The 19833-nt window shown below is 36.4% G+C and overlaps 1 protein-coding gene across 2 annotated transcripts in view; it reads left to right on the forward strand.

Moving 5' to 3' along the window:
- Window positions 1-19833, forward strand: part of Elp1 (elongator complex protein 1) — a 316851-nt gene that overhangs the window by 19411 nt on the left and 277607 nt on the right. For both annotated transcript variants that reach the window (XM_089103865.1, XM_089103866.1), the window contains exon 2: window positions 13994-14144. In XM_089103865.1, coding sequence (XP_088959991.1) covers window positions 14001-14144 — 144 coding nt within the window. In that variant the 5' untranslated portion in view covers window positions 13994-14000. The remainder of the gene's footprint in view (window positions 1-13993; window positions 14145-19833) is intronic.

Consider the following 19833-nt stretch of genomic DNA (forward strand, 5'->3'; position numbering starts at 1 on the left):
CCTCGCAAGGCCCATTGACTTGACTTGAGGTTTTAGCTTAGCTAGATTTTTTTTTGCATTTTAACACTTATTTGACCAACCTTGTGTCTGAATTTAAAACGGAACATTAGTAGCCTACTAACTGAAACTACACAACGACGTTGCTAGGCAATTTTTATAGGGGTCCACTACATGCATTTGGTATCACATCTCTGTTTTTTTTTTCGTACTTCCGGTAGATTATGTTCTTGGCTAATCTTGACCAATGCTCATCAGAATAAACAGCTTTTGTCGATCTTTACTCGAATTTAACTGACAGAATTTGGAAACTATGTAAATTGTCAAAATCTGAATAGCAAAATACGGTCCTTCTGTACATGCCTGTGCAGAGGGCTGGAAAAATCTGCCCAATTATCGTGCTAATGAATCCTTCCTCAAAGAGGATTAGAAAATCATTCTATTCCTGAACACCCCTATCTGTTGGAATATCAATCAAGTCTTGAGACGGGAACCGGACTCCCTAAAGCATGCATGGTTTGAAATATTGCCTAGAACCCCCTCTTCTTGCACTTGGACCATGGCCTACCCTAATCCTTCTTCTATTCGTCACCACTTCAATTGCCAACACATCAACTGACGTCAATGTCATTCTACCAAACTACCCGCTCTATCAAACTCCCCCAATCTCATCTTGTCGGAGGCTCACATATGCCAACTTTCAGCCCTACCAATTCATTCGTTTAGAAATGGATAGTAAAAATCGAAGTATTTTAAATCATATGTATAATAATATAAAGTATCTTAATGTTTAAGTAACAACACTTTAATTTAGATATTCAGCATTTACCTACTCGAGCAATGCTTTAATTAACTTAATTATAGCTTTAGTTACCTAATTAGACACATTAGACGGCTTTGCAAAAGGCGGATTACCCGAAAGGCCTGTTGATTGACATACGATGCTGTTTCTCTCAGAACTGCAGTATGTTGCTTTCAGAACTTTTAGTTTTTATTTATTTGAGCTATGTCAAACCGTGTTGTAGCACAGTGGATTGCTGCTCTGCTTGGTAATACGGGGCCCGAGGTTCGATCTCCGCCGCAGCAAGGTTAGGTGACAAGGATGGTCCCTATAAAAAGACCCATCAACTGATGGGTCTTTTTATAGGATCTTTATCCTTTTTATGTCGAACAAAATTCCCTTTAATAGACTGATTATGGCATCCTTAATCCAGGGGTTTTATCTATGGGGGGGGGGAATTTATTAAATGTTATTTGGCAAATGGTCTGATGCAAATATCTGACGTCAAATCGATGAAAGAAGACCATCCTCTGTCGTAAAACAACAAAAAATGAAATAGTTTCAATAGCGATATCGCCCGTGGTAAAAATAGCCAGCCGGCCGATAAATGTATTGCCCCCCCCCCCCCCCAATTCTGGATAGTGAGGCCTCTGTCTTTATCTAGCCGTTGTCGAAAACCAACACTTTCTCTTTCAATTTTGTTATTTGATTCATTTGTCATAGTTACCGATTTATGATAAGATGGAAAGGAAATGAATGTTTTCTAACTGTTGTCCGGGAACACTTTGTTGTTTTCAGTCTTGCTATTGAATCTGGGATTTCTCTATGGAACAAATATTAGGTAGACTCGCCTGAGTTTCCTTGACAACCCATAGAATCACAAACCTAGCTTTATTGAGTTAGAATTTCAGGCTATACCTTTGTATTTCTTACCTGAATAGCATTAGTGGTTTTAGGCCTCATAATTAGGGGTATAAGAATATGTATAAAAAAGGAATTTAGCATCAGATGTCAAAAAACTGCCCTGTCCTAGAACCGTCATTCCTGAATAGATATCAGATAACGCTTAAATAAGCATGGTAATACGCCAGCAGATAAACGGTCACCAGGCACGCAACACACAGAAGTACCAAGTCGCCTGGGGCAAACGCAGCTATTCACGCTCCTTTTCCACCCTAATATACTCAAATCTTCAGTCTTTATCCCCTTCCACGAAGATTTAATTTATTTCAATCCGTCTTTGTGACTGTTCCCACCCTAAGATGGGCAGGGTTGCCACTTCGGCCAGTTCCTAAAGTGTTACAATTGCCCAAATTTACGTGCTACACAGCGATTTTCGGTGCTATAGTCAAAAAATTGTCTGTAATAGTACTAATTAGAACACTTTCGTGCTATTTTAGCAACCCTAATTACGTGCTGCAGTGCTACGCACTGCAGCACGTAGTGGTTCTATAATAAAGTAGTTCTAAAATAGCACTTTCGTGCTACAGGTGGTAACCCTGCTCTAGATAGATGATCAAAATGCACAATCCTTGGCAATACCTAAAACGTTTCCTAGGCATCTTAACCTTTTTTTTTTATTAATCGAAAAAACTTTTTGCACAAAATAAGTTTTTCAAAAAAAAAAGTAAAGAACTCCATTAAACCAAAAATGAACAAAAATAGAATCAAATAATATACCAAGCATATAACTACCACAAATCAGTATCAATAAATAAATGAAACCCAAAACAAACAGAAATTAAAATAAGACAAATTCAAAACGAGCAGAAATTAATCTGAGTAGGGCTCTAGACCCAATGCTTTCTAAGAGCCAGAATATAATTTACTGAAAAAAATCCAAATGAATTGACTGAAAAAAATATGCAGTATCAGTTTAAATACATATGCTGATATTTATTTCTTAAAATCTTAATTAATTATTGTTTTCTTAAAGTTATAAGTGAAAACATTTAAAAGAATTTTTTTCAGTAAAGTACCAATTATGTTCTGGGTTTTAGAAAGCATAGGAAAAATAAAGAACTCCATTAAACCAAAAATGAACAAAGATATACCTAATTTCCAGAACTTTCAACAACGTTGACAAAAATGGCTATCTCAAAATTTTGATTTTATGTGTTTGGGGAAAAGGTGGGCGTCAGAGGGGGATTAATTGCCCTCCAATTACTTTCGACTATTAAAAAGGGCACTAGCCCTTTGAATTTTTTATCGAATGCACCCCTTTTCAAGTTTTTACGACAAAGCTTTCAATAAAAACCTTATATGCCCCCAGGGTATAACTTGTAACCCTTGCCCTGAGGGCTCTGAGGGGACTGTCATCCTCAAAGACCTAATTTCCAGAACTTTCAACTACATTAAACAAAATGGCTATCTCAAAATTTTGATTGGACGAGTTTTGATAAATGGTGTGTGTGAGAGGGAGGTTAGTTGCCCTCCAATCACTTTTGACTATTAAAAAGGGCACTAGCCATTTCAATTTCCAATCGAATGAGCCCTTTTTGAAGTTTCTACGACAACGCTTTCTATGAAAACCTTATTAGCCCCCAGGGCACAACTTATAACCCTTGCCCTGAGGGCTGGGGGGGGGGGTTGTCATCCTCAAAGACCTAGTTTCCAGAACTTTCAACTGCGTTGGACAAAATGGCTATCTCAAAATATTGATTTGATGTGTTTGGGGAAAAGGTTGGCATGAGAGGGGGGTTAGTTGCCCTCCAATCACTTTCGACTTTTATAAAGGGCACTAGCTCTTTGAATTTGCAATTAAATGAGCCTTTTTTGAAGTTTCTACGACAAAGATTTCTATAAAAACCTTATATGCCCCCAGGGCATCAACCTTTGCCCTGAGGGCTGTGGGGGGAGTGTCCTCCTCAAAAACATTATTTCTATCTGGAAATCAACTACGCTGAACAAAATGGCTATCTCAAGATTTTGATTGGATGTGTTTGGGAAAATAGTGGGCTGCGTCGAAGGGGTGTTATCTGCCTTCCAATCACTTTTGACTATTAAAAAGGGTACTAGCCATTCCAATTTACAATCGAATGAGCCCTTTTCGAAGTTTCTACGACAACTCCTTCGATACGAAGTGCCCTGGTATGAAAAAAAAAAATACATTGTGCCAACATCGTTCTTTACTTAGGCAACGCGATTGCGCTGCCTATGATTATAGCCCTAAAACGTGGGATCGACATTTTTTGTAAGGTCGTTATTTTCCTATAGTCAAATGGATACCGGTTTAGCCCCTCCTCTTTGAATTCTGTTGCTAATTCTGTTCCTCGCTCGCTTTTGATAAAATGTTTCAATGAGCTGTTAATTTTCTTTCCTTTCGACTTGTACCTACTTAATGTTTGAAAACTTACTTGATCTTTTGTAATTCAATTTCTCATTGACACGGTTGATTTGATCAATGTTCATAGTTGATTTCTAAAGTGATATGCTTGCTATATAGTTATAAGTCCTTTTTTCTCTCCCACTTTTATTTTATCCTGTAGTCTTTATTTCTCATTTCTTTTGGTGTCAATTTACATTTTTGTAGTTGTAGATGTGAAGTTTCTGGCTCAGTCACTAATAAAGAATCTATCTATGGATGCCGGTCAGTCAAACGGGTACCCAAAACTATCCTTCCTTAGATAATTAATTTAAAAAACAAAGTTTTTCTGAGGGACGTAAAGAGCGAAGTTGCAACTTAAAATGAACATAAATTGTTACTTCGCAGCCTATCTAACATATATTAATAAAACGAGTGCAAATAAACCAACTGGCGATATTTCCCTACGTTTGTAGAATTATAGAAACTAGCGCTTTACTGAATACACCAAAGCCAACTATAAAAAACAAGAATATTGACTTGGGAATCGCAGCCTCACAATAGCAAGCTAATCTATAACGCTTTTCATAGTCTTACGTGAGCTGTAATATCAGTAACTTTCAGTATACAATTATAATTACCTTAAAAACTTAGGCATAAACTACTACTACTACTTTCAACAACTCAACGTAGCAACAAGGCGCCTGCTACAGCAACACAGCTACACACACTCCTCCTCCATCGCATTATATTCAAAACCACCCTTTTACACTCTCCAAGGAAGTCTCCACTTTCTTTAAACCTTTATTTATTACTTCCTCCCACCCCAGACGAGGACGACCTGTTTTTCGTTTAATCCTAGACGTTTGGTCGAAAAGGAAAATCTTCTGCAATCTGTCATCTTTCATCCGCACAACGTGCCCTAGCCACCTCAACCTTTCTTTCATTATAGCCCTAGAGAACAGTATTGAACCACATTTTTCGTACAGTCTATCGTTTGAAATACGGTCGGTCAGCCGGGTACCCAGAACAATCCTTAAGCAATTTCTCTGGATAACATCTAGCAAATCTTCATCAGTTTTTCGGATCGTCCATTCTTCAGAGCGATTTTTGACCACTGTCATCACTGTAGCTTCTAATATTCTAATCTTGGTTTGCAGATTTATCTTCCTATTCTTCCAGACTTTTTTAACTGTGAAAAAACACCCTGAGCCTTGGTTATTTCACTTTTGACATCTTCACTTCTCCCACCATCTTTACTAATAATACTACCAAGGTAAGTGAAGCTGCCCGCCTGATCAATATTTCCAATATACCCAGCGTCACCTTTTCATCTTCACTTATTCCTAGCCTTAATGACTTAGTCTTCTTAACATTAATTTTCAAATCTATTCTAACGCCCTGAACTCGCAAAACCTCTAAAACCCCATATAGTTGGTTCACACTTTCATCTACGATGCTTAAATCATCAGCATAATCTGAGTCCAGAAGAGTTTTTCCTCCTTATTTGAGTCTATGGTTTTCCATTGCCTTTCCTATGCTCCTTAAGACAAAGTCCATCCAAATAATCCATTATAAAGGGGGATAGAACACAACCCTGCTTAACTCCTGATTTAATACAAAACCAGCTGCTAACCTCATTTCCTACCTTAACCGCAGCAGTGTTATTCTCGTACATAGCATTAATCATCACTTTAATATATTTGTCTGGTATACCATACAAGGATAAAACCTTTACTAAAGCTCTTCTATCAACAGAATCGAACGCTTGCTCATAATCTATAAAGCTGAGGACCAAAGTATTTGAAAACTCAGGCACTTCTCAATTATTAACTTAAGATGAAACTTTGGTCGACACATCCTCTACCTTTTCTAAAACCGCACTGCTCTTCTCTTAAAACATTGTCTGCGGGATCTCTCAGTCTAAAAGGCATAATATTACTAAGTAATTCGCACCTACAGAGACCAGACTAATGCCTCGATAATTACCACACTCACTTTTATCACCTTTCTTATACAGTGGTTTAATTAAGGTTTTCCTAAAATCGTTAGGTACTTCCCCTTTTTTCAAAAATCATATTCATAATATTTAGTAACTTATTTCTAACCTCAGAGCCACCTAATTTAAGAAACTCATTTACCACCCTATCAGCACCTGGAGCCTTATTATTCTTTAATCCTTTTAGTGCTGTCGCTAATTCTTCCTCACAAAACAAATCTTCCTTAACATCCATCCAAATCTTCCTTAAGGTATCACAAACTTTTCGTTTTCCTCTATATCTTTTACTGCAACTCTATCTTGGTTTAGCAAGTTCTCAAAATGTTCTGCCCATCTCTCTTTAATTCTTTCCTTATCGCTAATTGTGGCCCCGTTACTAGCTTTAACTGGGCCAAGTCCGGATTGACTACTCCCTCTCAATTTGTTATCGTGCCAGTACAATATTTTGCTATTATGCCGTCTAGCTGCACTTTCCAGATACTCGGCAATTTTATCCATGGCCTCCACTTTACACCAGATTACACCATGGCCTCCACTAGTGCAAATTCATTAAACAGCATACAAAAATAATGGATTGATTTCAGAGGCAACGCTATAGCGTTGGCTATAGTAAAGGCTATACGGCTCCATTGTTTTATTATTATTATGTATTTAATTATTTTTTTTCTCAGAGGCACTTTATTTGGAAGGGGTCGTCGTATAAACTTCAAAGTGGGCTCATTCGATTGGAAATTGAGAGTTCTGGTGCCCTTTTTAAGGGTCAAAAGTGATTGGAAGGCAACTAACACCCCTTCCACGCCCACCATTTCCCTAAGCACATCCAATCAAAATTTTAAGATAACCCTTTTTTTTCTACGTAGTTGATTTCCAGACAGAAATTATGTTTTTGAGGAGGACACTCCCCCCACAGCCCTCACGGCAAGGGTTGTAAATTACTTCCTGAGAACATATAAGGTTTTTATAGAAAGCTTTGTTGCACAAACTTCAAAAAGGGCTCATTCGATTGGAAATTCAAAGTTCTAGTGCCCTTTTTAATAGTCGAAAGGGATTGGAGGGCAACTAACCCCCCTCTCACGCCCACCTTTTCCACAAAAACATCCAATAAAAATTTTGAGATAGCCATTTTTTCTACGTAGTTGATTTCCAGATAGAAATTATGTTTTTGAGGAGGAAACTCCCCCCACAGCCCTCGGGGCAAGGGTTGTAAGTTATGCCCTGGGGGTGTATAAGCTTTTATAGAAATCTTTGTCGTAGAAACTTCAAAAAGGGCTCATTCGATTGGAAATTCAAAGGGCTAGTGCCCTTTTTAGTAGTCGAAAGTGATTGGTGGGCAACATACCCCCTCTCATGCCCACTTTTTCCCCAAACACATCCAATCAAAATTTTGAGATAGCCATTTTGTTCAACGTAGTTGAAAGTTCTGGAAATTATTTCTTTGAGGATGACAACCCCCCTACATTTCTCAGGGCAAGGGTTGTAATTTTTCCCAGGGGGTATATAAAGGTTTTTTTTTATAGAAAGCGTTGTCGTAGAAACTTCAAAAAGGGTTCATTCGATTGGAAATTTTAATGGATAGTACCCTTTTTAATAGTCAAAAGGATTGGAAGGCAACTAACACGCTTTCAACGCCCACCATTCCCCCAGACATATCCAATGTAAACTTTGAGATAACCGTTTTATTCAACGTAGTTAAAAGTTCTGGAAATTATATCTTTGAGCAGGACACAATTTATCTTTGAGCAGGACACAATTATATCTTAAGAGTCAAAAGAGATTGGAGGCACCTAGTCCCCCCCCCCCCCTCCACGCCCTTTTTTTCTCAAACCCATAGCCCCCCAAGGCCCGATGGCAGGCATTGTAAGTTTTGCCCTGTTTGAATATATGGTTCTTATGGAAGGGGTGCTCGTAAAAACTGCAGAGAGGACTCATTTTATTGGAAATTGAAAGTTCTGGTACAATTTTTAAGAGTCAAATTTTTTTTAGTCAAAGTTTTCGAGAGGCCGGATAAGAAAAACTCCGGTGTCAATACAACCCTCCAGGGCCCGGAGGAAGGCGTTCTAAGTTATGCCCTAAAGATGTGTATGGTTCTTATGAAACGGGTGCTCGTATAAACTTCATAGGGGGCTCATTTGATTTGAAATTGAAAGTTCTAGCTCACTTTTTAAGAATCAAGAGATTTAAGGGCAACTAGCACCCGCCATTTTTCCCCAAACCCTTTGAGATAGTCAGTTTTTAAAAAATTGTTCAAAAATTAGTTAACAAACACTCCGGGGTCAACACAACCCCCCCGCGCCCGGGGGTTAGGCGTTGTAAGTGTTGTCCTGGGGGCGTAGAGGGTTCTATTGAAAGGGATGGTCGTATAAACTTCAGAGAGGGCTCATTTGATTGGATATTGAAAGTTCTAGTTCATTTTAAGAGTAAAAAGATATCCGAGGACAACTAGCCCCCCCCCCCTCCACACACCCTTTTTTCCCAAACCCTTCCGGTACAAATTTTGAGACAGCCATTTTTTTTTATTAAATAGTTCAAAGGTCAGATAACAAAAACTTCGGCGTCGACACACCCTCCCGGGCTCGGGGGGGGCAGGTATTGTAAGCTATGTCCTGGGGCCGTATATGGTCCATATGGAAGGGATGCTCGTATAAACTTCAGAGAGGGCTCATTTGAAGTGGAAATTAAAAGTTCTAGTTCATTTTCTCAGAGTAAAAAAAGATCGGAGGGCAACTAGCCCCTCCCGCATTCCACGCCTTTGGATTTATCGGATGGATAAACCCATCCGATAAAAATTTGAGGTGACCATTTTGTTAAAAATAGTTGAAACATCAGATAACAAAAACTCAGAGGTTGACACAAACCCATTTTTTCACTTTGATATTGTTACTTTTATACCAGTTTTGATACTTTGATGAACATTTGATATATTTTTTTTTAAGTCTGATTTTGAAATAAGGAATTTTTAAAAACTTGAAATTTTTTGCAATCCAAAACGAACAAAAATTAATTAAAAAAAACTTTCCGAAAAGTAAGTTTTTCAAAGAAAAGTAAAGGCCATTTTAAACTTAAGCTCAGCAGATACAAATACATGTTATAATTCAAACTCATAACTACCAGAAATTACTTTTAAAGAATAAATGAAACCCAAAACGAACAGAAATCAAATAAACAATCATAGGAAAAACATACAAGAATTAATAATATAAATGAATAAATAGGTCTTAAAGCGAGTAATGCTTAAGTTGAATATGAAAATCAAGCTTAAAACGAAAAAAATATATATTGCTATGGAAGTATAAATGAAACTTAAAACGAACAGAAATTAAATGAATGATCAATGCAAACAAACATACAATAGATGTTAATTTAAATGAATAAATAAATCTTATAACGAGTGAAACTTAAATTGAATTTGCAGATCAAGCTTGAAACGAACAAAAAACACAACAAACAAGAGTTTGGGTATTACCTCCTTTTCTCACTGTAAAAGTCTAAAACCTACTGCGTTATTGGCACTTTACTAAAAACTATATGTGTCTTGAACAGTCTTGGGAAGCATATACAACTTAAAATTCATTATTTGATGTATAATGATATTAATTTTTGAAAGATCCATCAGTTCAGTTCAGTTTTATTTTTATTTTCAATTCTGTAAGAGCTGGAAAAGAAAACATTTGTAATGTAATTCGTTTTCAGCTAAGTGCCAATGATCCAGTAGGCCTTTGGTTTTTATTTACAGTTAAGGAAGGGGGCGGTATCCAAACTCTTATTTGTAGTGAAACTATATTCGTCTTGAACAACTTTAGAAAGAACTAATAAACTAAGCTGAAAATTTGATGTATAATGATATTAATTGCTGAAAGCTCATCATTGCAAAATTTTACTATAATTTTAATGTTTATTTTCAATATTAAGTACAAAAGAAAAAATTCGGTGTAAAATTGGTTTTCAGTAATGACGCAGTGGGTTTTAGACTTTTACAGTGAGAGAAGGAGGCGATACCCAAACTCTTGTTTGTAGTGATTTTGTTCGTTTTAAGCTTGATTTGCATATTAAATTTAAGCATTACTCGTTTTAAGATTTATTTATTCATTTATATTATTACTCGTTGTATGTTTTTTGCTATGATTGTTTATTTAATTTCTGTTAGTTTTGGATTTCATTTATTCTTTAATAGTAATTCCTATTCGTTTTGAGTTTGAATTTTAATAGGTATGTGTATCTGCTGTACTTAAGTTTAAAGTGGCCTTTACTTTTCTTTGAAAAACTTATTTCTCGAAAGTTTTTTTTAAATTATATCAGGTAAGATCTTGGTCTCACCTAGTATTACTGGAAAAGAAGAACAAACAAACCATAATGTGAACTCTGGGAACCCTATGAACTCTATTTCATGCAACGGGGAATTTTAATTTATGGCACAAATTATAAAGCAAATCTAGTCCTAATACTATCAACATTGGTTCACTTCGAACTTGTTTAAAAAATAATAATAAAATATTCTTTTCAGATCCTAAACGACACTCAATCATTGGACTGAGCTCATTGTGCAGAAGTGATGCGAAATTAAACGAACAAAATTAAGTAACAATCCTAAAATGCTTTATTTTTATACTGTTAAAAGTATACTTAAATAGTTTACCTTTACTGTACCAAAAATCCTACATTCTTTTGGGTTTTCAGTATAAAAAAAAAACTCTTATTGCCGCAACTTTAGTAGGGATCTGGAAATATTCTCTAAGAGGTACCTGACAGCAAGGCCGTACCCAGGATTTTTTTTTGGAGGGGGTTTTACTCAAAGGGGGGGGGGGGGTGTACACTCGGGGGGAGTGTACACAAAAAACCTCAAAAAACACATACTAAATTTGTTTAGTATTCATTTTTCTTTCGTTTTTACGAGTCAAAAAAACATTTTGGGAGGGGTTCAAACCCCCCTATCTCCCCCTCTGGGTACGGCCTTGCCTGGCAGCACTTCCACTATCCCCCAGATTTCCAAAGCTTTCCTGACTTTCCCAACAAGAAAATTGGATTCTCTGATATCTACCGAAAATTAACGTTAATAAAATTTAACGATTTCCTGTTTTCCTGTTTTTCTGACCAAAAGAATAACGATTTCTGTTATTCTTAGTCTTTTTCGAGCACTAAGACTGGAACACGAACACCTACACAACACGAAATCTAGAACAGAACACGGACAGTTTCATGTTATTCTTAGTTTTCGGGAAGATTTTATGGATATCAATTTTCTTGTTGGGAAATTCAGGGGACCGCAAAAAACATGGGATGGTGGAAGTAATGTAATAGGGACGCCGTTCTTTGTTGTTTTTCAGTGAGTTTGGAGCCTCATTATTGAAGAGTGTTTATATGGTCCGTGCAGTCACTGACAGAATTCATCTTCGAGACCTTACGGTAACTTGGAAGCAGTTATTTCTATCCTTATCGAGTGTTTCTAAATTACATAACTATGTTTCGTTGATTTTGAATCCCTGATAGACATCTCCTTATGTGGCATTTACATACAAGTCCAGCAAGACTTCCTTGCCTAGGCCTGTATGCCTGGCCATGTACTTACTTAAGCACGGAAGTCACCCAGACATACGTATGAACGACATCTGAAGCATAAGCAACAAATATTGTTGAAAAGAAGATTTCTGCTTGGTAGAATTCGTGTCTAGACAAGGAATTTTTGACAAGATACACATCTAAACGCCGCTTTAAAGGAAGAGTCATGTTGACGGTCTTAACTGAGAATGTCGTCCTTATTTGAATTTATATAATCATGATTCTTTTTATTTTTCGACTCAAAACGAAGAATTACACATAACGGTTGAATAGGGACAAATACTTTTATTAGACAGTGAAAAAAAAGGTAAAGGTAAAGAATACGACATTGGACTTTACAGTCCCTACCGGCGGTGCTGACCTTCGTTTCTTGGCCCTTCAGCCAGGAAGTGCAATGGGGGTTGGAGGCCATCCATCCTGTGCTTTCGCACACCCTTCCTGTTTACCTTCCCCAGATTTCTCCAGGTACCCATTTAAAGCTAGGTCGACTCTGGCTGAGCTTACAGTCATGCCACTGACCCCCCTCCCAATCCAAATAATTGGGTACACTAGGATTAGAACCCTCGTCCTCTCAGACAAAGGATCCTAAATCCAGCACACAAATCCACTTGGCTAGGACAATAACAAAATCTCTGGATATTTCGATCACATACTCATCGGCCGTCCTCAGCAGAGACCTACGTCGTGTCTATGGGATAATGTGACCAAACAAGTATATAATTATATAAACACCTATAAAAGACACGCAAACATTATAAAACAATAAATATCGATGTTTTGTTTGTATTATTTTAGTTGATCTGCTATGACAGCTGCTGTATATGTGACCGAAATATCCAGAGTTTTTGTTATTGTTTTCACTGTCAATTAAAAGGATTTCTCCTTATTGAACTGTTATTTCTACGCCATTGAAAGGCAGTGTGGTCTTCGAAAATGCCTAAAATCAAGAATATTGAGTTGTGTCAATGTACAACATACAGTTGTAATGAATGTTGCTAAAGATTGTCTGTATGGTACATCGAGTTGTTAACAAAATTCATATTTGAAACTATAGGGCAACGTGGACACAAATATCCCTATCCTGATCGAGTGCTTCCAAATTACCTAATATGGGCTCTGTGTGGTTGACTTTCAATTCCTCATCAAGTTTACGTTCTTAAGTGAGAGTGCCTGTGCCAGTCACTGCCTTGCCCTTATGTAATCATGTAATGATGTAACATAATGACTTGATCATGATTATTTTTTCTTGTGTAATCATGTGTCCTTATGTAATCATGTAATGATGTAAAATGATGACTTGATCATGATTATTTTTTCTTATGTAATCATTTGCCCTTATGTAATGCCCTTATATAATCATGTAATGATGTAACATCATGACTTGATCATGATTATTTTTTCTTATGTAATCATTTGCCCTTATGTAATGCCCTTATGTAATCATGTAATGATGTAACATCATGACTTGATCATGATTATTTTTTCTTGTGTAATCATGTGCCCTTATGTAATCATGTAATGATGTAAAATGATGACTTGATCATGATTATTTTTTCTTATGTAATCATTTGCCCTTATGTAATGCCCTTATGTAATCATGTAATGATGTAACATCATGACTTGATCATGATTATTTTTTCTTGTGTAATCATGTGCCCTTATGTAATCATGTAATGATGTAAAATGATGACTTGATCATGATTATTTTTTCTTATGTAATCCTGTGCCCTTATGTAATGCCCTTATGTTATCATGTAATGATGTAACATCATGACTTGATCATGATTATTTTTTCTTGTGTAATCATGTGCCCTTATGTAATCATGTAATGATGTAACATGATGACTTGATCATGATTATTTTTTCTTATGTAATCCTGTGCCCTTATGTAATGCCCTTATGTTATCATGTAATGGTGTAACATCATGACTTGATCATGATTATTTTTTCTTGTGTAATCATGTGCCCTTGTGTAATCATGTAATGATGTAAAATGATGACTTGATCATGATTATTTTTTCTTATGTAATCATTTGCCCTTATGTAATGCCCTTATGTAATCATGTAATGATGTAACATCATGACTTGATCATGACTGTTTTTTCTTGTGTAATCATGTGCCCTTATGTAATCATGTAATGATGTAACATGATGACTTGATCATGATTATTTTTTCTTATGTAATCATGTAATGATGTAACATCATGACTTGATCATGATTATTTTTTCTTGTGTAATCATGTGCCCTTATGTAATCATGTAATGATGTAACATGATGACTTGATCATGATTATTTTTTCTTATGTAATCATGTAATGATGTAACATGATGACTTGATCATGATTATTTTTTCTTTCAGAATCAAAATGAGGAATATTGAGTTGTACAATTGTAGTGTGAATAAGATACCAAATGAAGAAGGTACAGTGTTAGATGCTTTTTATGATACGGATACAAATCGCCTATTCTTTGTCCAAAATCAAAGTCTTGGAGTTTATTATGGGTCTGAAGTAAGTTTCTTTTTTATTATTATCATTTGATAAACTATTTTAATGGTTGAATAATTGAAACACACTCCAAGAAAATATGTATGCCACTGTGGGTGTTAGTCAGCCACTTGTTCGGATAGTTACCGTAGTCCGCTAGTTTTTCTTTTTTAAAGTTTAATTTCTGTTTCCTGAATTGTTAATTTGATTTTATGTAAAAAAATAGTGGGTGTATATTTGGAGGAGGAGGATGCGTAGCTATGTTAACCTCAGGTGGCTTGATGCTGCAGTAATATTTTAGTAGAAGTAGTAGCAGTAGATACTATGTGCAAACCTTGTGAAAGTTGCGTAACTTACAGTCCTCTCCTAAGGGGCTGTGCGGGGTCAAGTCATCCCGAAGGGCATAGTTATTGGACCTTTTAATTGCTATGTCAAAACTTTGATTGGATGCCTTTGGGAAAAAAGGGAGTGGAAGCAGGGCTATTTGCCCTCCAATCTTTTTGGTCACTTGAAAAGGGTACTATAACTCCTTATTTCCGTTCGAATGATCACTCTCCCGATCTTCTAGGATCATTGGTTCGGTACAATCTCTCCTTGGGAAAATAAAAACGGCAAAAAATGAACAAGAACCCCCTGATTTTGAACCCCTTTGGGCCAAAAATACAAGGTTCCACATTTTTGTAGATAAGAGCTTGAAACCTCTACAGAAGGGTTCTCTGATACGCTGAATCTCATGGTGTGATTTTCATTAAGATCGCCTGATTTTTTTTCCGCCCTTTTTTATAAAATAAAACAATTTTTTTTCTGACTTTTTTCGTAGCTTTTGATGGGTATAACTTAGTGAATATTGAATATTTTGAGTCAGCATGAAAAGCCGATTCTTTTGATATGTTAATTGTTATCAAAATAGAGTTCCTTTTTTTAGAGTTTTGGTAACTATTGAGCCGATTCGCTCCTCACTTATGATAACACTCTTAAAGACTATCTTTTCATCTTAACCAATGAATAGACTTTGCCAATTAAAAACGAAACAGAAATTAATTTACAATAAGTTTTCAATAAAAGAAGTTTTTCAAAGAAAAGCAGAGTTACATTCGTGTAAACTTCGGAGGGGGCTCATTTGACTCGAAACTGAAAGTTCTAGTTTCCTTTTTAAGAGTCTAAAGTGATCGGAGGGCAACTAGCCTCCACCCCCAAGCCCTCTTTTATCCAAATGTATCCGATTCAAATTTTTAGATAGCTATTTTGTTCAGAATAGTCCAAAGATCGTATGATAATGCCTCCGGGGCTGACACAACCCGCCAGATCCAGGGGGCAAGGATAATAACTTGTGTCCCGATGGCATATTAGTTTTCAACGTAAGTTTTCAAGTTTTCAACTCCAAATAAACTTTGGAGGAGGCTAATTTGATTGGAGATTGAAAATCTTAGGTCCCTTTTTGAGAGTCAAAAGTGATCAGAAGGCAACTACTCCCCCCCCCTGCCTCTTATTTTCCTCAGATACATCTGATCGAAATGTTCAGATAGCCATTTTGTTCAAAATAGTACAAGTATCGTATAACGATACCCCCGTGGTTCATACAGCCCCCCAGAGCCTGGAGCAAGAGATGTAAGTTATGCCCTCGGGGAAAATAAGGGTTTTATGGAAGGGGCGGTCGTATAAAAGTAGTATCCATGTACACAGTCCGAATTGCACAGTTTCAACAGCACAGTTTCAACAGCACATTTCAAGCGTACATTCAACCCTACAAGAATATGCTCAAAAGTGTAATAGATACGAACCGTGCATTCAATCCTACAAGAATATGCTCAAAAGTGTAATAGATACGAACCGTACATTCAATCCTACAAGAATATGCTCAAAAGTGTAATAGATACGAACCGTACATCCAACCCTACAAGAATATGCTCAAAAGTGTAATAGATACGAACCGTACATTCAATCCTACAAGAATATGCTCAAAAGTGTAATAGATACGAACCCTACATAGAAACTTACACCTGAGGTAATAGGCACCACTAAACTTACATGCAATTACACATGAATTACGCAAGGAAAAGCCATTGCTGAGACACTACACTCACGCGTGAAAATTCTAAAAGTTGGCAAGGTTTTTTGTTTTTGATAAGAATTGCATAATGAATGTATCGTTTGACGTGGGCATTTTTTATGAGCCAATCAGAGGGTGTTCAATATACGATAACTTGATATGTGGTTGGGGTTTGAATAAAAGGAATGATTTTCACTACAATTCATATTAGTAAGAGGATTGAATTTAAAGAGTTTATTTGAGAGAATATTAGTGAAGAAAAAAATGAGTGGTGAATTTACATTGTTGAAGATTAATGATTGAGGCGACAGCAGCAGCAGCTACGATATACGAGTACCCAATGTAGCTGTGGAAATAACCGCTGGCTGTAGACTATGCCTTGAATGGGACAGTATGTATGCTAGATACGTTATATCATTACGCAAGTTTAAGCAGGAGGAGCAACTATGTTTTGCAGGAAAAGTGAATATTCTCCATATAAATAAACTTTGGTCAGCATTAGATGTCCTATCGAAATATATTGATCAGAACAAAATGCATCAGTGTATATTATTATTGTAATTATGTTCAATAAAATTGTTTCTAAATCAAAGGTATTTTTTCTTTCTATAGTAGACTAGCGTATATTTTCTAGAGTACAAAAAGAAATTCTGGTTAGTCTGAAGTTGGTTGTGAGAGAGTTAGGACTCTAAAAAATGGATAGATTTGAGAAAGAGCGAATCTTGGGGAATCTAGTGTTTATGGAAAAACATTTGATTCTAGATGATGATTTTCTAGAGATGTCTATTCAAAGAAAGATATTTTCTCGGGGAATGCTTGTCAATAAATTGAAAACTGGTTTTCCATCATTTGACTATTGTATGAAGCATCTAAATTGTGATTCAAATGCATTTACACAATTTATTGATATATTGATCACGAAACGGCAAAATGATATTGTGGATATGCTTTTAAACATTAGTTTAGAAATTTAGGACTTTTTTCATGAGAAAGATGGTGCTCAAGGATGATTTACTCCTCTCTATTTCAGACAATTTTTGTTGTTGCTAGCTCAGTTTCATTGTGGCAGTGAGAGTGTCAACACAGGGAAAAATGTTCCATACATGTCCCCTATGTATGTACACACTGGGCAGCTGGTCATCATGTGGGACATCATTGCAGAATGATTGATGAGTATGATGAAAAGTGTAGATTATGCAACCCGTGTAAATTGCATAAAGGATATGCTGTACAAATTAAAGGTTGTAATTCCTGTCTTGAAAAGGTGTGTGACTCTCATCCTAGAGGCCACCTATGCTCCAATTGCGATTATGATAAATGTAATCAGTGGGAGAAAACATATCCCGGTATGATTGGAAAGAATTCTAAGCGTGACTTTAGTTTATTACTACGAGATTGGTTTCTTCGTGGTTTTAGACTGTTGTGGGAGGAAGAGCCGGGTCAACGATCCAACTGTTGGAACAAAAAAAGAATTTGGTTTATACGTCATCGTTGTGAAGACAATGGATATTATGATTATAAGCCCATTGATTTTTATTTGGCTGTGACGGAATTTGATTCGATACTTGAGGGCACTGTTTGTGAAATTGCTTCAAATAAGCAAATTGAAACATGTGAATTCTATAGAATGAATGAGAATAGTATCATTGACTATCATTGACAAAGAGATATGACAAGAGTGAAGTCACACTCTACTGTAGAAAATGTGACTCTGACATTGCAGTACATCAGGATCAGTACACTGTGAATTCAGATAATGTACCTGCACTAGTTGTTGTCGACAAATACCTATACCTAGTAGAAGATGAAATCTAAAGAGTAGAAAAGTCGTTCTATCATGTATATAAATTTTTATTAATAAACAATTTCACATACATCTTTAGAACATTTTATTCGTAGGGCACTAAAATCAATATTAAATACGCTTGTAAGTATATTCTCCACTAGAAAGTCGTTCAATCGAGGTAAGTCAACGTAGATGTTGACAAACTGCTTTTAGGTATACCCACGACATCTGAACATTAAAAAGAGTAGTGCATGAAAACCACATGTCTTGGTTGTTAAATCCTCTACTCTTCGCTGATTTTGAACAATAGTTTTCCGACTGCTTTCAACACAGGTGCTGCTGTATGGCGTGTAGAATTTATATGATAGGCCAAAAGGATCAAAAAATTCGATATTCTTCGCTGTTTGAAAGATGCATAGCCAATGACCGGTCTTCAAAGTCGATGGACTGCTATTAACAATGATTAAGGTATTGTTAACACTTGGAATTTTTTCAATGAAGTCCGAAAGTATGTAATAGGACTTGTACTGGGACATGTATGGATCCATACTAAATACGTTGATTATTTGGTTTGTGTTCATGGTGCTAGGTCTAGTAGAACACTGCCGTCGGGTGTGATTTCCCAATAGGTTTCAAATTGTCTCAGTGATATTAGTGTGATACTCTCAGTCAGAGCATTGGCAAATGTACACTCTAAACGTACATTCCCTGTTCGTACTATGCTCATATCCTGAGTCCCCGACAAGTCCAGAACAATTACCCCATGATTTTTTGAAAACATTGAACCGGTTATTCCATTTTCAAATAGTTGAGAGTCATGAATAGTTGAGAGTCATGGTCAACTCGTACAGAGTTCTATAGGATTTTTTGTCAAAAGATAGAGTGTACAGTGGAATACCATTCACTTTGCACACGAGGCTAGATAGACCGAAAAAATTAAAATCATGGGGGGATTCAGTCCAGGATCCAACGGCACTACCATTCTTTACAGCGGCCAAAACCACTTTTGATGGGATTCCTCTATTTATAAATGATGAATTGCTATAGCTACGAGAGCTAGTGGCACTCTGGCTTTGAGTAGTGATCATAGGGGGGACAAGAAGTTTAGTGTTGTTACCATTGGCTTTTAGCTTTTCCACTGCCAATGCAAATGAGCTCATAACCTGTTGTTTTAGGACGTGGAAAATTTCCGATGCGATAATGACATTTGCATCGGGTGCTGCAGGAAGTGTTTTTCTCAAAATGAAATTTAATGGGGCCATCAGTAACTCTATGTCAATCTTGAAACTGGGGGGTAACCATAGGGATATATTGAATATCTCATGATTTAATTTTCCAACTAGATGATACTGATGGGTCACTGCAGTAGTCAACTGGCCATCGGTATCAACGCCTGATCGATATTCATAGCCTAATGATTGTCCTCTTAGCATCTTGTATGGCTCTGGTGTCATCATAATACATTGTGTTTAGATTGCATAGTTGGATAAATTATTGCTAGTGCTCACCAATGTTTCATTAATAAATACATTTAATTTGATTGAATAGGCTGTGTAGAATACAGTTCTCGTAGGAGAGATCCTCGGCAGCAGTTGGAGTGGTATTATCTGACTTTTTCTTCCTTACAACATTTAAATAAATAAATGTTGATGATAAATCAATAAAATAGTCTTCATTGGAAAATATTTGAAAGTCTATATTTTCCAAGAGGGATTGCTGGGGATAGAATTGTTCATAGACGCCATAATTGACACTGACATCAACATTTTCAGCATTGAATAGATCTAATGAGGAACTAATTGATGGATATGATTCCTTGTGGGGGAGATAAGTCATCTTAAGAGAAGAAATCCTTCTTTGATCTAACAATGTATTTC

Source organism: Artemia sp. Qi Xiang Cuo, chromosome 18, assembly GCF_049724085.1.
Source record: "Artemia sp. Qi Xiang Cuo chromosome 18, ASM4972408v1, whole genome shotgun sequence".
NCBI classification, from domain to species: Eukaryota; Metazoa; Arthropoda; class Branchiopoda; order Anostraca; family Artemiidae; genus Artemia; species Artemia sp. Qi Xiang Cuo.